Source organism: Biomphalaria glabrata, chromosome 2 (assembly GCF_947242115.1).
Source record: "Biomphalaria glabrata chromosome 2, xgBioGlab47.1, whole genome shotgun sequence".
Lineage (NCBI taxonomy): Eukaryota > Metazoa > Mollusca > Gastropoda > Planorbidae > Biomphalaria > Biomphalaria glabrata.
Window position 1 is genome coordinate 21930529 of NC_074712.1, and position 23441 is coordinate 21953969.

The following is a 23441-nucleotide window of genomic DNA, read 5'->3' on the forward strand; positions in this document are numbered from 1 at the left end:
GCTATTAGTTTCGTGTGTGCTGTCTGTCCTTATGTCCGTCCCGTTAAGATCGCAAAATCTAGATAACATATTTAAAATCTGATATTAATTCTATTTCAGATATTGCAACGTTCTGGAGCAACGGCTCCTTTTTTTTCGTTTTTTAAAAGCAATTTTAAAACATATTTCCAAACTCAAAATGTTTCATTGTACGCTTAGATGTATCATTGTATGCTTAGAAGTACCATTGTACGCTCAGATGTATCATTGTATGCTTAGAAGTACCATTGTACGCTTAGATGTACCATTGTACGCTTAGATGTATCATTGTACGCTTACATGTATCATTGTACGCTTAGATGTATCATTGTATGCTTAGATGTATCATTGTATACTTAGATGTATCATTGTATGCTTAGATGTATCATTGTACGCTTAGATGTATCATTGTATGCTTAGATGTACCATTGTACGCTCAGATTTATCATTGTACGCTTAGATGTATCATTGTATGCTTAGATGTATCATTGTATACTTAGATGTTTCATTGTATGCTTAGATGTATCATTGTATACTTAGATGTATCATTGTATGCTTAGATGTATCATTGTACGCTTAGATGTATCATTGTATGCTTAGATGTACCATTGTACGCTCAGATGTATCATTGTACGCTTACATGTATCATTGTACGCTTAGATGTATCATTGTATGCTTACATGTATCATTGTACGCTTAGATGTATCATTGTACCCTTAGATGTATCATTGTACAAACGAAACACAACAAAACACACTTCCGGTCATTCGCGCAGAATGTAAAAATAGATTATACATACATACACACATTCATCCTTGACAGTACGCTTAGATGTATCATTGTACGCTTAGATGTATCATTGTATGCTTAGATGTACCATTGTACGCTTAGATGTATCATTGTATGCTTAGATGTACCATTGTACGCTCAGATGTATCATTGTACGCTTACATGTATCATTGTACGCTTAGATGTATCATTGTACCCTTAGATGTATCATTGTACAAACGAAACAAAACAAAACACACTTCCGGTCATTCGCGCAGAATGTAAAAATAGATTATGCATACATACACACATTCATCCGTGACAGTACGCTTAGATGTATCATTGTACGCTTAGATGTATCATTGTATGCTTAGATGTACCATTGTATGCTTAGATGTATTATTAGAAAGGGAGCTATTCATTTTTGAAGGTCCAAAACTTGTACACATGGTTCGCACAGTCGCGTGTCTTCCGTGTACACAGGGGAATGTAATCTATATTGTTATAGCGGCCGCAGCTAAATGAAAAACCGCGATTAGTTTGGTTTTTTTTTTTGTTGTTTTTTTTTGGCTATAGGTCCCGCACGTTTATCTTGAAACAAAACAAAAAACAACCTAGAAAACTAGAAACTATTGAAATGTTAATTTCTCCTTTTGTCAAAAAAAAAATAAAAGGAATATTACTCAAATATCGCCATATCGATAATAGGTTGTTAGGTTTGTTTTCAAGTTCTAAACAATGCCAAAATATTTTGTTTTAATTTTTACCACTCCAACAAATCAAAACAAGACCATAGGTTGAATTTTATTTTGTCATTGGCGCCGCCTCTGAGTTTGTGTGATTATAATCTTTGTTCTGTTTTTGAACAACCTAATATATTGAGAAAATGATATAAAAAAACTTTAACGCTTTTCAAATATTTTCTGCATAATTAAGATTTTTAAAATGTTGTTCGTATGTTTGTTTTTGTCATTTTAATGTCTCTATTGGACATTAATTTTGTAAATGATATTTCTTTCTAAAACAACGCGCGTGTGTGTGTATAATGCCTCATAATGTTTAATACAAGCTGCATTTTAAAACCCACTAGATGTAGATCTAGAAACTCTCATACTGTTAGTCTCTCCTGGAACACAGTATTCAGTACTATGACTTCTTAAAATACTATTGGCAGGTGTGACTTGGATGCAAACATTTGGATTTGAAACTCTCTGTGCTTGTCTGTGTCAAGTTCTCTAGTGCAATAGTGAATCCATTCTAATAAATATGTAAATAAATATGTTTATCTAAAAAAAAAAAACAAGATAAAAAAAAACTCACCTTCACTTACCCACGCACACGCACACAATCGTACACTCAGATACACAAAACACACGCAGGAAATAAATGACTTGAAAAAAAAAATGAAAAAAAAAAAAGAATTAAGATTCAGTAGCGATAGTACATCTTTTTTTTGGGGTGTGGGGGTGGGGGTGGAGAAGGGGGTTTCAGTAAATGTCTGATCAATGACTAGACGTATGTAACATCATCAGACGCGAGGCATCCTGCTAAAGCCTTCACGTCTGCCAATCTCTGAAACCAGCACCGCCATTATTGTTGCACTTTAAAGTAGACATTGAGACATGACGTGTCTACACAGACTCTGTGTGTTTAGACAGAAATAGATTGAACACGTTTTTTATTTCAAGAGTGCATTCAGTTCAAAGGCGGCGCGGTCCATTAGAGACAAGATAAAAGGCAATATTTTAATTCTCTTGTTCACAGTATTTAGCAGTTCATTCCCCCCTCTTCCAGACGATGTGAGCAAGTAGCGTCATATTTCTGGCATGACATGTTCGTGTGATGTGACCTTACCCACCTAAGCCCTAACCCACCTAAGCCCTAACCAAATGAACTTCGGTTTGTATGTAGATTACACGGAGACACATTCAAAGGATTTGTAAAACATTTCCTGCAAGGTTCAACTACCGCCAGTGTTTCAATAAAAGCTCTGAAAAGGATTAAAGAAAACTATTAAATACAAAATAAAATGTATTCAGTTCTAGAATTGGATTTAGCCTTGTACTGGTGGAACACTGAAATAGAAATACTAAAAGCGGCAGCACATCCGCACAACAGCACATTTATGAAAAAAGAAATTCAAAACATTCTTGGCAAACACAAACAAGGCTACAGCAGACGTTTTTAGTTGTCAAACCATTCTACCTGGAGGCGTGGTGGCTGAGCGGTAAAGCGCATGGGTTCAAAACCGGGGTTACCGGGTTTGAATCCTGGTGAAGACTGGGATATTTAATTTCGGGATCTTTGGACGCCTCTGATCCCACCCAGCTAACATAAGTTGGGGAAAAGTAAAGGCTGTTGGTCGTTGTCCAAGCCACATGACACCCTCGTTAACCGTTGGCCACAGAAACAGATGACCTTTACATCCTATGCCCCATAGATTGCAAGGTCTGAAAGGGGGAACTAAACCATTCTGCCTAGTCCATTTTTAAAAGAATCAAGCTAAAAAAAAAAACTTTTTAAAAAACCTAACTAACTAAGGGAAAGAACCGCTCAATTACTGCAATTAATCTCAATACTACTTTATGCATTTTCCTTTTTTAAAATAAATTGATTACCACTCATTAATTAAGTAATTGTTTATTTCATATGTTTTCAATGACAAGAAATAGTTGCGTTAAGTTTCAACTTGATCCCAGAATGCAGTACAGAATGAAGTGGAAGAAACAAAATGTGTCCACGAATCCTGGCAGACATACAGACGGAGTGAGTTAATAGAAGCTTGGTAAAGAGTAAACATTTCTGGAAGACAACCTTGACCCTCTCTCTCTTCAAACTATTGCGTCATGCTTCCTGGGCAAGATCAATGGAGAAATCAAAGGAAACAAATTTGTTGATAAATTGGAAAAAAAAAATCCCACAACTTCCCTCCCCCCAGACACACAGGTGTAGGGAAATTTAAAACTTTTCAAAATATTCTTCAAGAAGACACACGTCTAGAGCCAAGTCAACAAGTCTAGATGTTGGTCAACATTTTGTCCCCCTAAGAAAAGCCGCTGTGGCTTAAAGGAAGCGCCATCGTTTGCTACACCCTACACAATCTTTCGATCTTTCCCTGAACTTTCTATCAAGTTGTGAATCGTCTTTGAAAAGATGGGCCACCAGCTTCGAGAGCTCAATGAAGATATCAAAAAATGAATTTTTAAAGACTTTGACATAATTTATTCTTTAATGAACTATAAATAGTTCAAGGACAAAGTAAATGTTGGGAGGAGCAAGGAATGCACGTGCTGCTATACCTGGTGTCAGTTCACAAGGTCACTCACTTGTATATGGTCATTGCATTGAATCGCAATGAACTGAATAAAAGAGCAGCACAGTGGGGGAGGGCTATGGTGGCTGTAGAATTAGACGAACTGACGAAATTATCATTTGTAGGACATTGTTATTTATGAACTATAAATCTTTGAATTGGGTGTGCTGGCTGAGTGGTTAAGCGCTTGGCTTCTGAACCGAGAGACACGGGTTCGAATCTCGGTGTAGATTTGGATTTTAAATTTCAGGATTTATAGGAAGCTCTTGAGTCCACCCAACTCTAATGGTTGTTTGACATTATTTGAGGAAAGTTAAGTCGGTTGGCGGTTGTGCTGGCCACATGACACTCTCGTTAACCTTCGGCCACAGAAAGAAGTGACCTTTACGTTATCTGCACTATTGCAAGGTTTGAAAGTGGTACTTTTTGAAGGCTTCGGTTGTTTGTAGGACTAGCTGTGTACCAGGATGTGCACTTTGTTCATTATGCATAATTTGTACTTATAATTAAGTTTAAATATTACATTTAGTCTTCTATCAATGCAAAACTTGGTACACGACCATTAGCCAAGTATGTAGATCTTAGTTCCTTAGAAAATGTAGACAAAAAGAGAAAATAGAAACGCCTCTTATAGTTGAAGTACATCTTAATAGGCTAAAAGATATTTTTTAAACAAAGCTTAGTGTAACTGTATCAATTAGTTTGGATCAGTCATGTCATTTAATTTTTATAGATCTAGACTGACAATAATAAATATGTGTGATTAGAAATATTTTTACCTATTGTTTTTGTGTAGCGCAATTTCATGCTTTTAGCTTTCTCAATTCGCTATGATCCTATCACTTGTATGGACCAGTTGGTAAAAGGGAGGGAGGGGGTGGAGAAAGTTGAAATTGAACTCTAGGACTCAAGCCAACACAATAACCACTGTGCCAACAAATCGCTTATGAAAATAGAAGGTTTTATAGATATCTATTGTTAGCGTCAAACATTAAAGCGGCAACCTACAAAGTATAAAGTGGGCTATTTCAACATATACCACCACATTAATGAAGTACAATTTCTTTCTCTTGTTCTATACCACACAACTAATTACCAATAGTTAACTAATTGGTAAATCTTTTTATATTGATTCTTGTGTTGTCAGGTAAAATAAATAATTGTGCCAAATTTCAGCTTGATCCGAAGTAGGGTGTGGACGAAATAACATGTACAAACTTTTTACCAAACAGACAGACAAACAGAGTTGAAATAAGCTTGTACAAATAACATGAAATAAATAGAATGAGAAACGTTAGTCAACGATCACATTCATAAAGAAGGAATTGATTTTGAGGTTTCTTGTTTTTCTTTTAAATTCTAAATTCTAAACAATACATCATAATCTATTCATATATTTATTTTTGAAAGGGTAATGAAATAAGGAATTTAAAGAAATCTATGCAACCAACATATCAAAATATATTTTCAAAAAGTATATTTAAAATACAAAACATTTTTAAAACACAACACAAATGATAATCACAACTCATTAGACATCAGAATACATCACATGGAGACAATGTCAAGAACACACACACACACACACAAGTGTGGTAAACAAAAATGTTTAAAGTGCTGCCTGAATTCTGCAATGGAACAGACAGTCTGACACTTTCATAGTATAGTCCACACACACACAAACACGTTCTTGAAGCTTTTCCTTGTTAACAAAAAATATGTTGATCCTTTCAAAAAGTGTTACTTCTTATTGAACAGAAAGAAAAGGACAAAACATATTCATGAATTTAAATTTGTTTGCAGACCTGAATACTTGGACACAAACATTAAACAAAAAATATTTGGAAGTTTCAACGTTGGTTTAGATCTGGAAATAATGTATATCCCTTACATTTAAATGTATATTTATATATATATATATATATATATATTAGTTTATATTTATATATTTATTCCACTTTTGCTTTCCCTAACCAAAGTAAAATTCAATGAGGTGGCATTTTAAAAAGTCTCACTCGGACGTTGTCTGTTCACACTCACCACTTACACGCTGTATCTCAGGCAAGACAGGTAGGACATGCCTGCCTTACCTGGCTCAATTATCTTCAGGTAGATCTGAAGTTTGCTTTTCACTCTGAGAACTTTTGAACCGTGAAGTGCTTGGGATATCAGTTCGGGAATTTTCAAAACCATTTTGCCTCCGAGAGTGTGGCTTCACAGACTCCACTCTTTTAATTGTCTTGTCAGAACAATTGCGTCATAGGAGTTTCCTTCTAGGAACAAAAATCGCAATCTCAGTGTTCTGTTGACGATTTTAACGTTACATATACTATCATGTCAGACGTCTTTAAGCTAGATACATGTATTATCATGTCAGAAGTCTTTGAGCTAGCTACATGTATTATCATGTCAGACGTCTTTGAGCTAGCTACATGTATTATCATGTCAGAAGTCTTTGAGCTAGATACATGTATTATCATGTCAGACGTCTTTAAGCTAGATACATGTATTATCATGTCAGAAGTCTTTGAGCTAGCTACATGTATTATCATGTCAGACGTCTTTGAGCTAGCTACATATATTATCATGTCAGACGTCTTTGAGCTAGCTACATGTATTATCATGTCAGAAGTCTTTGAGTTAGATACATGTATTATCATGTCAGACGTCTTTGAGCTAGCTACATATATTATCATGTCAGAAGTCTTTGAGCTAGCTACATATATTATCATGTCAGACGTCTTTGAGCTAGCTACATGTATTATCATGTCAGACGTCTTTGAGTTAGATACATGTATTATCATGTCAGACGTCTTTGAGCTAGCTACATGTATTATCATGTCAGAAGTCTTTGAGCTAGCTACATGTATTATCATGTCAGACGTCTTTGAGCTAGCTACATGTATTATCATGTCAGACGTCTTTGAGCTAGCTACATATATTATCATGTCAGACGTCTTTGAGCTAGCTACATGTATTATCATGTCAGAAGTCTTTGAGTTAGATACATGTATTATCATGTCAGACGTCTTTGAGCTAGCTACATATATTATCATGTCAGAAGTCTTTGAGCTAGCTACATATATTATCATGTCAGACGTCTTTGAGCTAGCTACATGTATTATCATGTCAGACGTCTTTTAGCTAGCTACATGTATTATTATGTCAGAAGTCTTTGAGCTAGATACATGTATTATCATGTCATATTATATCTAGGCTGGACATGTAAATCTTTTAATTCTACACAAAAATGTCGTGAAAAACTTCAAGAAAGCTGAAACAAGGTTTTGTTATCTAAAGCAGTTATAAAAAGTAAAGTTGTTGTTTTTTCCCCACTCTGGCCTATGTAACATATAATTTAATGTTTAGATCTAGATCTAGTAATGGACCTCATTCACCAATCGTAAACAACATGGAGGCACGTGCTTCTCTATTTCTTCTATACAAATTACGATCTAATGCTAATCAACAATGGTTATCACGTGACAGTTTTTTCTCGTTGTTTTATCAATATTATCTGGTGACCATTCGTTTTGGTGAATGAGATCCAATTAAACATCGACAATAAGAGGACTCTCGTCTCATAATTATTATTTTGCAATTTTTAGATACATAATCTAAACAGATCCTGGTTATCAATCTATTTAAATGTACACAAGATTATTAAAATCAACAGACGTGAATTATTTCGATCTAGGATTTTCGAAACATAATCTCAATGGAAACTAACAGGAAAATTGCTTTACTTCACGCAAATTCTATTTAAAATCTGCAAAATGGTATTGTATTATTTCTAAACTTTGAAAACTAAAAATCATTACTTTTTGAAGACAGAAAAGATCGATTTTCTAGATTCGGGGCAACTTTCCTTACGTACATAACAATCTACATATCTAGGTCTGTGATCTGATCATTATCAGGTAAGAATGTGTTTCCGTGTTCCGGTCTAGGTCTACTAGAATGAGGTCTATGGTCTTAGTTAAAGCTCATTCCTAATTTATTTCTTAATTTTTCATGATAATTGTTGCTGATTTGTTATCTATCACCATCTTGCGAACAGTTTTAGGAGTCAAGTGTGTTCTCTGTTAGACAAAGTAAGAGACGAAAGCTAGAAATATTGGACACGATAAAGTGTCATGGCCACATAAAAAAAACTGTTCCTTGATCTAGCGACATGAAGAACATTTACCTTCTTATTATTATTATTATAATTATTTTTATTATTACTATTATTAGTATTATTATTCTTTAAAAATAAATCTAAAATGATTTGGGTATAGACTTCAAACTGAAGTAGATGGAAATATGATATCCAAAATAATGCTATAACTAAGAGGCAAGTCGCTTTTTTTTCGGATGTGTATATTGCCAAATTAAAATAAATTATCTGCAAATAATGGTTCAATTGTTCATTGAGTGACTTTAAACGTGACTTAAACCCTATCAATGGTCGTATTGACAACGAAAGTTGTTTTGTTACACAGTTCAATCTAAAAACAATTGGAAGCACATGAAATAGCTATAGTGGATACACTGTGACAGTGAGGGGATAGTGGATACACTGTGACAGTGAGGGGATAAAATTAAACAAAAGTTTTTAGTACCTACTGTTCATTCTGCCATCACTATTGAAAAATGAATAAATCAGTATATATTCATTAATAACATATTTAAAGGGGTTTTGTGTGTGTGTGTGCTATCACAAAAGTGCACACATTTGATATGTACTGACCAACTGACCTGGTGTTGCTTGCTATCGTTCGAATAATGACCTAATTCTTTCTACTGGTCAACTAAGATGCAGAGATTTCTATTTCTTCTGGTTAAAGTACCCTCATGGAGCACCACGCAGACAGTGGAACAAGAAATCCAATTGACATATGTTACGGACCAAAAATTTACCACCCACAGTATAGCGGGGAACTGCGACCTCCGACCTTTAATTGAGGACATTTTGGTCTATTTATAGGTTCTGGTTCCTTCATTTATTTCCGTACAGAGCAGCTAATGACCGAACAAACTTGATAGCCTGCCAAAATCTCAAAGGACTTTCTTTTCTTCTCTCTCTCTCTCTCTCTCTTGTACTCTCTCTCTCTCTCTCTTACTCTTTCTCTCTTTCTTACTCTCTCTCTGTATATATCACTCTCTCTCTTTCCTTCTCTCTCTCTCTCAAAAATACTCTTTTTTCCTGGAGTATTAAATACTGGACTAGCTCAAAGTGATGCTATTACCACGAAGATTCTGTTATAGAATTCAAGAAGCAAGCAATTCACATGAAATCAGTTCCCAAAATAAATGCAAACACAATTTTCTCAGTTTGATCTGGTTCTGTGTAGTGTTTTCATATCTTAACACACAAATGCAACAACAGCAACACACAAGCACACCAAATGCATGACAAAACATGTACACACACACACATGTGAGCACAGTGTTCGAAAGTGTACGTGAATGTTTCTGATGCTATCGTGTGTAAAGATGGGCGGATCGTTTGGTTGTGTAGGTTGAAAAGATTATGCTGAAACCATGAGACGGTTCAAGTTCATAAATAAAGGTGTCAAGAGGAGAAGAGCAAGCAAGAGACGAGGGACAGAGGGACGTTTATTTGAGTTAGATATAAAGTTGTCACGACATTATCAACTTCTCTTTCACCTCAGAACTGAACACAAGATAATGAAACAACATATGTACTGAAAGCTCAAAATTGGAACTAGCGAAATCTGCCCTTATTGAATGTCACCAAGGAATGCTGACCATGCTCTTCAAAACTGCATTCTTTATCAAGAGGCCTGAACAAAACATTGAACCCAAAACACCCCTTTAGAAATTTAACTATAAAGAGAGCTGTCTGGTTCGGAAATCACTGCGCAGTTCATCTCATATATATGAACGCTCCAACGAGAACGAAGAAGTTTACATTATTTAATAAACGTTTCATTTGTGTCTCTACCTACAGCTACATTGAAGTTGAAAGTTGTGTAAATTTATTAATAACAGTTCTATTAATTTTTTTTTACAAAGAATTTTGTTCAACATTAAGAATATAATAGGCGCTTATTCAGCCATTATATTTTTCTGACGAAACGAACACAAAATATTTTGAATGGCTTCATTTGTAGCAAAACTTGCTAAATGTAAGCTTACTAAATACAATTGGCCCCGCTGGTGGATCTGCTGATACCATACATTATTCATGGTCTAAACACACATTTCCAATCGTTTGTTCGACCCAAAACAACAATCATTCGCTTTCATCGAATTCAAACACAAACAAACAATTAACATGAAGTTTGATCTCTATTGGATAGTACAAGGTGCTCTAGCCTGTAGGTACGACCTTTTATAAACCAATTGTCTTTGAAGCTTTGAATTTCTGTATTGATGCAATTTTGTATCGGTGAGTGAATGTGGTCTAGAGTGTCTGTGTGTGCATGTGGTCTAGGGTGTCTGTGTGTGAATGTGGTCTAGGGTGTCAGTGTGTGCATGTGTGTGTAATTGTGTTTCTTTAAACTGTGTTTGTTTTTTTAGTTGCTTGTCTCCCAAGTCATTACTTCAATGGCACCTTATCATGGGCGTAGTCAGGATTTTTTTCGGGAGGGGTTTTGGGGGGATTCCCCCCCCCCGCGGAAAAAAAATTATATGTGTGTGTGTGTACATAATTAATCTTTATTACATTCTGACCCTTTCGGAAGACGTTTATTGTTTATTGTAGACTCCTCGCCCTTGCTAGCCAAGGGATATGGGGGAGCTCGCAGGGCTTCCCCAGCGCGGGGCGAAGCCCCGCCGCCGAGCACTATTTCTGGTATTGAAAGCCAACAAAATGCATATTCTGAGGTATCTACAGTGCATTATCTTGCTATTAAAAAGTTTTATTTCAAAAAGCTAATGTGCTATTCTTACTGACTTAGACCCTCTCGCACCGTTCGGCGCATTTTCCGGAAAGCTGTTTCCGCAACTCTTATTTTGCGTAATTCATTTTGTCGGAGAACATGTCCCGCAAAACCTCATGCGACGCTCTGTCGGATTCGACTCCCTGTTCGGCATATGATTTCTTTGATTTAGACCCGATCTCTATGACTGACTCCTAAAATCTGTCTTAGCCATCTTTGTTGAGCCACATTTAATGTTTCTCAATTTCGGCAGAAAACTATTCACACTTTATTAATGGAGCCCAAGCCACTGGTAGAAATTTGTAACCTTTCTTGACAACGCTTTTGGAATTACATGCCTGTATTTCGCTTTAGATTTTATATCGAAAAGGAAAGTTTTTTCGTCAAATCATCTGTTGAGGGGTTTTAAACTAAAAAATCTCTGGATTTTTTTTAAATTCAAAACCCCATTTAGCTACGATCATAGAATTTGGTGACTGTAGTTTGCTTTAAAATAATATTGAAGAGAGAGGTTTTCATCTCTAAACGCTCTGTAGGGGAATTTTAAACTCAAAACCATCTGGAGAGGTTTTTATCTTTAAAGAAAAAGCCATCTGGAGGTGGGGATTTAAACTCAAAACCCCTTTGACTACTCTCATAGATTTTATAGTGTGTAATTTGCTTTTTTTTTTTATATTGAAGAGGTACTTTTTTAGCTTCAAACCCCAACTGGAGGGGGGGGGTTAAACTCAAAACCCCTTTGGCTACGCTCATAAAATTTTGAATGTGTAATTTGCTTTTTTATATTGAAGAGGTGTTTATCGTAAATTTTGAAATCAAAATATTCCTTAACTGTGCTGTTGGAATTTGGGGATTGCTGTTTGCATTTTTTTTTGTTTTGTTTTATAGAAGAGGGGGATTTAACTGCAGAAATCTCTGGTAGGCGGTTTAAAACTCAAAACCCCCTGTAGGGGGTTTTAAACTCAAAGCCCCTGGTAGGGGGTTTTAAACTCAAAACCCCCCTGGTAGAGGGATTTGTATCTCAAAACCCCCTGATAGGGTTTTTTTTAAATCTCAAAACCCCCTGGTAGGGGGGTTTAAACTCAAAATCCCCTGGTACAGGGTTTTTAACTCAAAACTCCCTCGGCTGTGCTGTGGTAAGTGATGATTTAGTATTAAAATCTCCCCTAAAATAAACAAAATGAAAGCAAAAATCAGTCACTTAATTCCCTGCGGGGGGGGGGATTTCATTTCAGGGGGGGGGGGTTGAACCCCAAGAACCCCCCCCCCTGGCTACGCCCATGCACCTTATAGTTGTAGTTAATGATTAGTTTACGAAATACAATAGTCCTTGACTTTAAGATGTTATTATAAACATTCTTTTCTTTTAACAGCCTTGTACAGTTTATTCTAGTTCATATATTTCAAAGAGTAATGTCTGTGTGTGTGTGTGTGTATTTGTTTGTATATAAAAAGCAAGTCGACTTTTTCTCGACCAAATCGATGTTCATTGTGTGTGTGTGTGTGTATAAATAGATGTGTCTGTGTATGTTTCCAAAGATGAGTATCAGTCATGTTAGTGTGAAATTGTTGCTCCACTAGAAACATTCAGTTGCCATGAAGAAATGAAAGTCTGTATGTCATCCTGTACCCCTTATCACAGGGTTCTATCGTGTAGTTCATTGCTGGATCAGACACTTAACTAGGACGCAAGTGAGCATTCTATCATGAGCTACGGTCTGTCACTCCTGTAGACAGATTGTGTGTGTCTGTGTTAGACTCCTTTGGAAACTTAAAAAAAACAAACTAGATATACAAATAATTTTGTAAAAACCTGAAATCATTTATTTTGAATCAATTGTCTAATTAATGTTTTTACAATAATATATTTGTGCGATTGGAAATATTTTTATTCCTTCAGTTTTTGTTTAGCGCAACTTTCATGTTAATAGCATGCTCAGTGCGCTATAGTCCAATCGTATGTGTGCTCAGGTTGGGGGAGGGGAAGAATTTGGGGAAGGTTTCTGTGCTGCCTTTTCAATGTCAAAAAAAAAAAAGAAAGATGCTCGATTCGTATTTCTAACTCGAGTCTCAATGATGGAAGTGTTGTGCCACTCAGCTATTGAAGTATTTAAAAAAAAAGGTTTTATTAGTCTAGTGTTAATTTAAAACGACCTAATTCTCTACATCAGCCTTGACAAGAGTCCTATTACGACTGAGTAGTCTGATTAACTAATTGGTTCATTTTCAATGGATTCATTTGTTATCATCGACAATTGTGTGAAGTTTCAACTTGATCCGAGAATAGGAAGTGTGAGAAAGAACGTGTACAAGACTTTTGACCAGACAGACAAACAGACATGCAAACAGACGGAGTGAGCTGATTTAAGCTCGGTAAAACTAATGCATTAAAGAGTCTGTCTCTTGTGAGGTCATCAATGGTGTCAAAGAGTTGGTTACTTGTCAGCCATGCACTCTAAGTGAGTCTAAGAGAAGGATAGATGGAAACAAAACATGGCTGGATGATTGGATGGATTGTGGATATTTGGGTAGCCACATAAGTGGATGAAGAACTAGGTGGCTTCGAGTAGTATAGATTGCTTGATAGATGAGGAATTGATAGATCAAAGAAAATTTTCTTTTGTGGTCGATATGTGTTATATATATATATATATATATATATATATATATATATATATATATATATATATATATATAAGATATGATAAGATAACATAAGCACGATCTGATCTTATTTTAACGTGAACATAACTATGAATATGGTTTATTTGAATTTCTTCGCTTGTAGAGGTGTTTAAAGTATGTTTATTTGAATTTCTTCGCTTGTAGAGGTGTTTAAAGTATGTTTATTTGAATTTCTTCGCTTGTAGAGGTGTTTAAAGTATGTTTATTTCAATTTCTTTGCTTGTAGAGGTGTTTAAAGTATGTTTATTTCAATTTCTTCGCTTGTAGAGGTGTTTAAAGTATGTTTATTTGAATTTCTTCGCTTGTAGAGGTGTTTAAAGTATGTTTATTTCAATTTCTTCGCTTGTAGAGGTGTTTAAAGTATGTTTATTTCAATTTCTTTGCTTGTAGAGGTGTTTAAAGTATGTTTATTTCAATTTCTTCGCTTGTAGAGGTGTTTAAAGTATGTTTATTTCAATTTCTTCGCTTGTAGAGGTGTTTAAAGTATGTTTATTTCAATTTCTTCGCTTGTAGAGGTGTTTAAAGTATGTTTATTTCAATTTCTTTGCTTGTAGAGGTGTTTAAAGTATGTTTATTTCAATTTCTTTGCTTGTAGAGGTGTTTAAAGTATGTTTATTTCAATTTCTTTGCTTGTAGAGGTGTTTAAAGTATGTTTATTTCAATTTCTTTGCTTGTAGAGGTGTTTAAAGTATGTTTATTTCAATTTCTTTGCTTGTAGAGGTGTTTAAAGTATGTTTATTTCAATTTCTTTGCTTGTAGAGGTGTTTAAAGTATGTTTATTTCAATTTCTTTGCTTGTAGAGGTGTTTAAAGTATGTTTATTTCAATTTCTTTGCTTGTAGAGGTGTTTAAAGTATGTTTATTTCAATTTCTTTGCTTGTAGAGGTGTTTAAAGTATGTTTATTTCAATTTCTTTGCTTGTAGAGGTGTTTAAAGTATGTTTATTTCAATTTCTTTGCTTGTAGAGGTGTTTAAAGTATGTTTATTTCAATTTCTTTGCTTGTAGAGGTGTTTAAAGTATGTTTATTTCAATTTCTTTGCTTGTAGAGGTGTTTAAAGTATGTTTATTTCAATTTCTTTGCTTGTAGAGGTGTTTAAAGTATGTTTATTTCAATTTCTTTGCTTGTAGAGGTGTTTAAAGTATGTTTATTTCAATTTCTTTGCTTGTAGAGGTGTTTAAAGTATGTTTATTTCAATTTCTTTGCTTGTAGAGGTGTTTAAAGTATGTTTATTTCAATTTCTTTGCTTGTAGAGGTGTTTAAAGTATGTTTATTTCAATTTCTTTGCTTGTAGAGGTGTTTAAAGTATGTTTATTTCAATTTCTTTGCTTGTAGAGGTGTTTAAAGTATGTTTATTTCAATTTCTTTGCTTGTAGAGGTGTTTAAAGTATGTTTATTTCAATTTCTTTGCTTGTAGAGGTGTTTAAAGTATGTTTATTTCAATTTCTTCGCTTGTAGAGGTGTTTAAAGTATGTTTATTTCAATTTCTTCGCTTGTAGAGGTGTTTAAAGTATGTTTATTTCAATTTCTTCGCTTGTAGAGGTGTTTAAAGTATGTTTATTTCAATTTCTTCGCTTGTAGAGGTGTTTAAAGTATGTTTATTTCAATTTCTTCGCTTGTAGAGGTGTTTAAAGTATGTTTATTTCAATTTCTTCGCTTGTAGAGGTGTTTAAAGTATGTTTATTTCAATTTCTTCGCTTGTAGAGGTGTTTAAAGTATGTTTATTTCAATTTCTTTGCTTGTAGAGGTGTTTAAAGTATGTTTATTTCAATTTCTTTGCTTGTAGAGGTGTTTAAAGTATGTTTATTTCAATTTCTTCGCTTGTAGAGGTGTTTAAAGTATGTTTATTTCAATTTCTTTGATTGTAGAGGTGTTTAAAGTATGTTTATTTCAATTTCTTCGCTTGTAGAGGTGTTTAAAGTATGTTTATTTCAATTTCTTCGCTTGTAGAGGTGTTTAAAGTATGTTTATTTCAATTTCTTTGCTTGTAGAGGTGTTTAAAGTATGTTTATTTCAATTTCTTTGCTTGTAGAGGTGTTTAAAGTATGTTTATTTCAATTTCTTCGCTTGTAGAGGTGTTTAAAGTATGTTTATTTCAATTTCTTTGATTGTAGAGGTGTTTAAAGTATGTTTATTTCAATTTCTTCGCTTGTAGAGGTGTTTAAAGTATGTTTATTTCAATTTCTTCGCTTGTAGAGGTGTTTAAAGTATGTTTATTTCAATTTCTTTGCTTCTCTTTTCGCCTTGCTATCAATTTTTTATGACGATTTCAACGCCTACAGCTCCCCAGTTTCTCCCTTAGTCTAGAAATAGCTTCTTTCCCTGACCTAGTTTTGAAGTCAGCTAGTTTCCCTAAGTCTAGTTGTATCATCCTAACACCCGCTTAATTTTTTGTTACAATGAAAACTAGACGTAGATGTTTTTACCTTTTTTTTTTTACTTTTGTCATTTTTCTTTATGATTTTTATTTCGATTTCTTACTCTATAGGACAATAGGAGGAACAATTGAGACTCCACCCATCATGGGCAACTTAAGGAAATACGTTCTGTTATTCGAACAAAGTCTCGTGCGCTTTGACTAATATAATAGTGAAGTGTGCCGCTTACCTCCCCTCTCCAAACCAAATTTGATATTACGTTTTGTCAAAATCTAATTCAAACTAAAACTTTAAAAGAGGTCGATACGCGTTCCATGAATTTGAATTGACCCTAAACGTATCAATTGTCCACATGTTGAAATCAAGGTTGAAGATTTTGTGAAAACATTTTTATGAAGATATTTGTACAATCAGGTGGCTAGAAATATAGACTGGGGAGTAAGTATTTTTATATTCAATACATGTACTGCCAGTCAAAGGCAACCAATACCAAACCCTCCTTATGGTTTTCACCCAGACTGTGTAGAATACGGATTTAACATAACACTAAGAAAGATAAAAACAAGTTTACACAAACTTAAAATCGGCCCCCGAAGTGGTCCACCCAGTCAGGTAAAAAGGCAGGTTTCAATATTTTCAGAAGAATATCAGAATTAAATTCTATCAAAGGCAAAGGACAAAGAAGAATGGAGAAAGATGGTTGACAGATCCTGTGTGGTGCCCCATATGTCCAGCAGACCAAGGGATAGATGAAGTTAGATGTGAACCTGTCCTAACTGATGTCTTACAATGAGTATCTAATTGATGTAATTGTTTTGTAAGGGGACAATCTCTTGTTCAAAGCCTCAGGAAAAAGATTTCCGTAAAAAAAAAAGGAAAAATTCCTTTAGTTTAGTGTTCCATGTGGCTATTGCGGGTACAGTTCACGCGATAATATGAAAAACTACTTGTTAATTGTTGTTTTAAATTATGTTCTACTTATATGCATAGTAAATAGATTTTTTCTCTTTTAAAAAAAAAGTAAACGTTGTTTTTTGTAAATGTATAATCAATATGACAGAACTTGCATAACGTAGCAATACAATTGGAAAAAAATATATTTTTTGACCAAAATCTAAAACCATTTGCATAAATGTATTAAAAATATGGTAGCGTGTTTTCTCCCTTACTAAAAAGCCTCCCGTGTTTGTTTGTATTAATAGTGCATGGTTGTAAAAATAGTGTATTTTTCTGAAAAAACTGCTTGCATAATTGATTTTAAAAATTAGATTTTTCGCTTTAAGAAAAGAAAAAAGTAGCCGTTACATCAGAACTTTGAATGGTTTCAAATATTATGATGTCGAAATTTCACTATCTTTTCTAGTTTACGAGCTCTAAATGGGACTAAAAAGCCTCCCGTGTTTGTTAGTATTAATAGTGCATGGTTGTAAAAATAGTGTATTTTTCTGAAAAAACTGCTTGCATAATTGATTTTAAAAATTAGATTTTTCGCTTTAAGAAAAGAAAAAAGTAGCCGTTACATCAGAACTTTGAATGGTTTCAAATATTATGATGTCGAAATTTCACTATCTTTTCTAGTTTACGAGCTCTAAATGGGACGGACGGACGGACAATAGACATTCCACACAAAACTAATAGCGTTTTTTCCATTTTCGGGGGCCGCTAAAAAACATAACGCCCTATTTAAAGAGAAATAAAAGAATGACCAACTACTAAGTACTTTGGAACAAAATTATTGATACGAATCTCCGAGTCCTGATGTTCTACTGTGAAGATCAGTTCGACGTTGCTGGCTGGACCCATTACAAACACAATATATTGGCCGATTTCTGGAGCTCTACCAAGAATGAAACTTGTTTCTTGAAATAATCCTTGTGCGGGGGAGAGTACGTATTATCTAACGAGAACTTTGTCTCTCTGACTCACAGCACTCTTTCCGTCCAGCGAGCTGTTAATGTCATCAAATTCTCTGTAAATAGCAGACATGAAGACGTCTGGTGGTGTAACATGTAGCGGTACAAGCCACGATGAAACACTCAAACTCGGGATAATGGTCAGACCTGCTGTACTAGAGATAACTAAGACATAAAGTCAAACAAAGATCAAAATAGTGGCGCTGGAAATAAGCAAGGCGTGAGTTGTCCCTCATATACCCAAGACACAATAACATCACAGTCACGAACAAATTAGACAGTCTAATTGTCTTTCAACTCTATTGATTGATGCAGAAGATGAAATTCTAAAGTTTTCTAACAACATTGTTTGATGCAGAAGATGAACTTTTTGTTAACCATGGGAAACAAAGCTTCTTTTACTGTAGGACTTTAGGACGTCCTGACATTTGATGGATGCTTGTGTCTGAACTTGTATGATTGGTGCTCTGGTCCAATCTTTTCTTACATTTGAAATGACAAACAAAGTAAAGCTCAAAATCTTTACAACAAAATAATCTTCATTTTTACACCCCCCGCTATCTAGAAACTTTCAAACTGCGGTCCTAATCAAAAGATTAAAACGCAAAATGTTAGACAATTGTCCTTCTCATCTACGCAAGTGTGTCCCCTCCCCCATCGCTTATATCAACCCATTGCATGACGCGTAGGACGTAATCATTGTCTTTTTTGAAGTAACGTCTGTATTATATAAGATAACCCATTCGTCTGTCTCGTCAAACTTCTTCTCGGAATCAAGTTGAAGTTTTCAATGTTCATTGCTGATGGCACTACATGAATTGATTTTAAAAATTAACCAATTATTCAATCAATTAGTCGTTATTGATTAGTTTGTTTTACATGACAAATGTACTAAGGCTTACAAAACCTTGAATGAAATATTGCAGCGATTGAACGCAAAACGCGTGGTAACTCTAGTCAATATGCAAGATAGCAGACGAGAGTACAAGCCGCAAGAGTAAGAGAGTAACTTACGCTATTGTGTACAGTTAGGATTGATTCAAAATAATGGATGCTATGTCACTCAAGAGAAGCGAGTTTTTCACAAACTTTATATCAACTCACTCTGTCTGTCTGGTAATTGTCCACAATTATTTCTTGTACTAGACAAAACAAGAAGCATTAAAAACATTTAACCAATTAGTTAATTAACTATTGTCTCTATGCTCTCAAAGTTTGACATCTAAACATTACAGAGTGACAGTGTGAGAGACTTACATCCTCTCAAGCTCAAGAAACCCTGCTGTTTGGCGTAGTGCTTTCGTGTCACCATACAGGTCGAGAATTTATGGTTTCCCTGAGATCAGCAAGTCTAGGGCAGTCAAACAGAATATGAGACAAATTGGTTAGAATAATTTATTGTTTTCAACGCCAAACAGAAACAGAGTGGAGAAGAATAGAAACAAAAAGACTATAATGACTATGACTATGTTTATGATTCATATTGTAAAATCCGTTTTTCTTTAGACCTGACAATGCGATGATGTTTCAGTTGCACAATCTTTCATTTTGTAGGATTCAACTGGACCAAACTATTTGGCTTTCCTGTCAAGGACGAACATCAAAAGGGCTTCGAAATGGTGAAGGAACATTTGCGAATGTTTATTTATTTATTATTTCTTTTTATTTATCATTGCAACATCTTGAAAGCGATCGACAATTTGTGGGGCTTGTATATTTCGGACGTGTAGGGGGGTACGCTGGTGGAGAGGGGGCTAAGAGGTATAATCACTTCTAGCTGGTGGCTCATGATTAAGCTTATAATGATTTCCCCCCCCCTTTTTTTTTTGTTTGGAACACGAGCATCAGAGATTGAATGGCGTCTCGCGTGTAATCTCCCTTGGTCAAAAATTCAATTTTGTAGCTTCTTTATTATTGACCAATAAAATACCAGTAAATCTTATATTTGGCTGTTGGTCATTAGTATACAGGCGACTGAGGACAATCAGTGACCATTGTAACACTTTTTGTAGTATTTGTAGCAGCGAGGCAAGTAGAGGCCTAACGATCTTTGTCAATGGCCATTTAGAGCAATGTTGAAATGTTTTTAAATTAATGGACAAGTGTCCTTCACACTGGACAGTGGACACTGTCCTCAACTCTGGACATTGTCCTTAACACTGGACACTGTCCTCAACGCTAAATAATATCCTTAACACTAGACGTTCGCAATTCCAGATATTTTTCCTGCCACTGACCACGATCCTATCGGGCAAGTGATCAGAGTTTGACCAGGCTTCTTCGTCATCTCGTTCTCTTCATTCAGCTGTAGAGCTCATTAGCATTCGTTAAGAACTCAATGATGGTCACCTGTCAGCCAGCGCCAGGCAATCTGCATGACTTAGTGAAGTCAGTTTTTGGGACTTAGTGAAAGGATATCTATACTCTCGGCCGTCTCTCTCTTCTAGCTGTTGAGTATTCAAGCAATGTTGCTACTTATGTGTTTGTATCCACTTTGCATTGATTTAGAGATACTCAGGAAATGACCAAAAGAACATTACAATAGTAAGCAACACATATAATTAAGTCCAGTAGCTAGGTTGGAGCAGTTTGTGGTTCTCAAAGTGAAAGATACCAGATGTGAGGTGCTAGAATAATGAATTGGGACCCTCTTACTAAGGCCTCTGATGAATTGTTAAAAGAGGGGAAAGGGTCGAAATGAAATAAAAAAAAAAAAAACATCAAAAGCCTTTACAAATTTAACAGTTTATAAATGTTAATCAGTCTCAAACAGTTGTTTTTTAAATATGGCTTCAATTAGATATTTTCGAGATCATTTTAAACTCGGAAATCTGCTCATAAAACTCAGTTATTTGCTCTTTAAATTCGATAATCTTCTCTTTAAACTCAATTATCTGCTCTTTTAACTCAATTATCTGATCTTTAAATTCAATTATCTGCTTTCTAAACCGGGTATCTGCTCATTAAACTGAATTATCAGCTCTTTAAACTCATCTGATCTTTGAACTTAAAACTCTGCCCCTCAAAGCTCCTGCACTTATTAGGCAAACGCGACATTATTTTTTCTCTGGGAAGACGTCTCAAGTCACACTGATTTAGGTTGGCTCTTTACACTTTTATTCTATGAAAACTCACAATTCCATTTTTTTAATCGCGTGTAGGATCGGCGTTTTCCATATTTCCGAAATAAGTTATAAGTTTTTAATGGTGTAATTTTAAAATTTACACCTAGGATTAGCGCGGGGCCTATGAAAGTGCGGGGCCCACTGCGGCCGCATTAGTTGCAGTGGCTTAAGGCCGGCCCTGCATGGGAGAACTTGCTGTATAAAGGTTTAATTAACTTTTGAGAAAGTGATATCAGTTTACACTTACAGTAGAATAAACTAGAACACAATCACGTAAGTCCCAATGATAATTAAAAGATTTTTTCTCAAATCAAAACAAATTGTTTCTGTACTTAATAATGTTACATTTTAATAATTACTTTTTCTATGATGATGAATATTTCAGACTTTTTATTACTCATTCAATGTAGACAATTATCACCCCTTAAATGTTAACAATCAAATAATATAAGATTTTATTGTAGGCCTAACCTTTTTTAAATTAGCGATTTAGGGCCGGGAGGAGGGACATTAGCTCACCCACCGGGTGACGCCGACACTTCAACGCCCTCATTGTATGATACAAATGAAAGAATTAGAAATTAGAGTCTGCAGGGGGAAATGTTCATATACCCTTTAAAACTGATTGGTTATCAACAATGTATAAGGAAGGCACAGTAAGCTATTTACAAACATCGCCATAGATTATTATTTCCAGTGTGGCATTTGTTTATAAATTAAAGCTGTGATTGTTTAACTAGGTTTTATCTGTGTTTTTAAATCAACTTTGGTGAATTATTTGTTTACCATCTGGTGACAACGTAATCACATCACTTTTTTGTTTCTCTCCCCCCTCCTCCCTGGACAGGTCATCAAGATGCTGGTGCTTGTGGTCATCATGTTCGGCCTGTGCTGGCTGCCTCTCCATACATTCTTCTTAGTGATAGACTTCAACCCTCAGCTAATGGTCAACCAGTCCGAGGCCATGGAGAGGTTATTCACCATCATTTTCTATTCCGCCTTCTGGTTGGCCATGTCTAACTCCTGTGCCAACCCCATCATCTATGGCTTCACCAATGAAAGTTTCAGGGTAAGTGCACTTCCGGCAGCCATGACAACAATGGCGAGGCTTAGAAACAGTCTGTTGCAATAAGTATGGTAAAAATTGCTTTTTAAGTATTATACAATAGAACACATTTGATCACAATGAGTGACATAGTGATGATTAAATTAGTAAACAATTCAATGTACCTTTAAGATTGAATAAAAACCTGTGTAGATCGCGTTGTCCAATCAAATAGACTGCTTAGGAGGAAACTAAACTTTACAATGGAGACCTGCATTCCTGTTGTTTGATGTCACACGTCACCAAATTAGCGCTGTCCCATTTCTACCAGGGGAGGAGTAGATCAAGAGGCGTAACTAAAGGAAGTGAATCTCATTCAAATAATGTTAGCTTCATTAGACTTAGAAGTGAATCTCATTCAAATAATGTTAGCTTCATTAGACTTAGAAGTGAATCTCATTCAAATAATGTTAGCTTCATTAGACTTAGAAGTGAATCTCATTCAAATAATGTTAGCTTAATTAGACTTAGAAGTGAATCTCATTCAAATAATGTTAGCTTAATTAGACTTAGAAGTGAATCTCATTAAAATAATGTTAGCTTAATTAGACTTAGAAGTTAATCTCATTAAAATAATGTTAGCTTAATTAGACTTAGAAGTTAATCTCATTAAAATAATGTTAGCTTAATTAGACTTAGAAGTTAATCTCATTAAAATAATGTTAGCTTAATTAGACTTAGAAGTTAATCTCATTAAAATAATGTTAGCTTAATTAGACTTAGAAGTTAATCTCATTAAAATAATGTTAGCTTAATTAGACTTAGAAGTGAATCTCATTCAAATAATGTTAGCTTAATTAGACTTAGAAGTTAATCTCATTAAAATAATGTTAGCTTAATTAGACTTAGAAGTTAATCTCATTAAAATAATGTTAGCTTAATTAGACTTAGAAGTTAATCTCATTAAAATAATGTTAGCTTAATTAGACTTATAAGTAATACAGACTTTTTGTTACCAAAGAACAAAGTGAGTTGAGTTGGCCTCTAACCACGTTACAACCATACAGAGAATCTAATAGTATCTACTGTATCAATATCTGATGTGTATATAATCAAGGGAAATCATCTGGTCTTGTTCCCACTCCTTACCCTATCTCTAGTATTGGACAGTCATTACTATATTGCTTGATTAGGACGTTTTGCTTAGAGATTATCACTTGCTACTCATTTGATTACGTCATTTGGAAGTCTCGCGACCTTAAAGAAAAGGATGGTAATTTTATTTTTAGTATAGCAAGGCATGTAGTT

General features: G+C 34.8%; 1 protein-coding gene across 2 annotated transcripts in view; it reads left to right on the top strand.

Moving 5' to 3' along the window:
- Positions 1–23441, top strand: part of LOC106059547 (prolactin-releasing peptide receptor-like) — a 187444-nt gene that overhangs the window by 157805 nt on the left and 6198 nt on the right. For both annotated transcript variants that reach the window (XM_056019630.1, XM_056019631.1), the window contains exon 3: positions 21936–22157. In XM_056019630.1, the coding sequence (XP_055875605.1) occupies positions 21936–22157 (222 nt within the window). The remainder of the gene's footprint in view (positions 1–21935; positions 22158–23441) is intronic.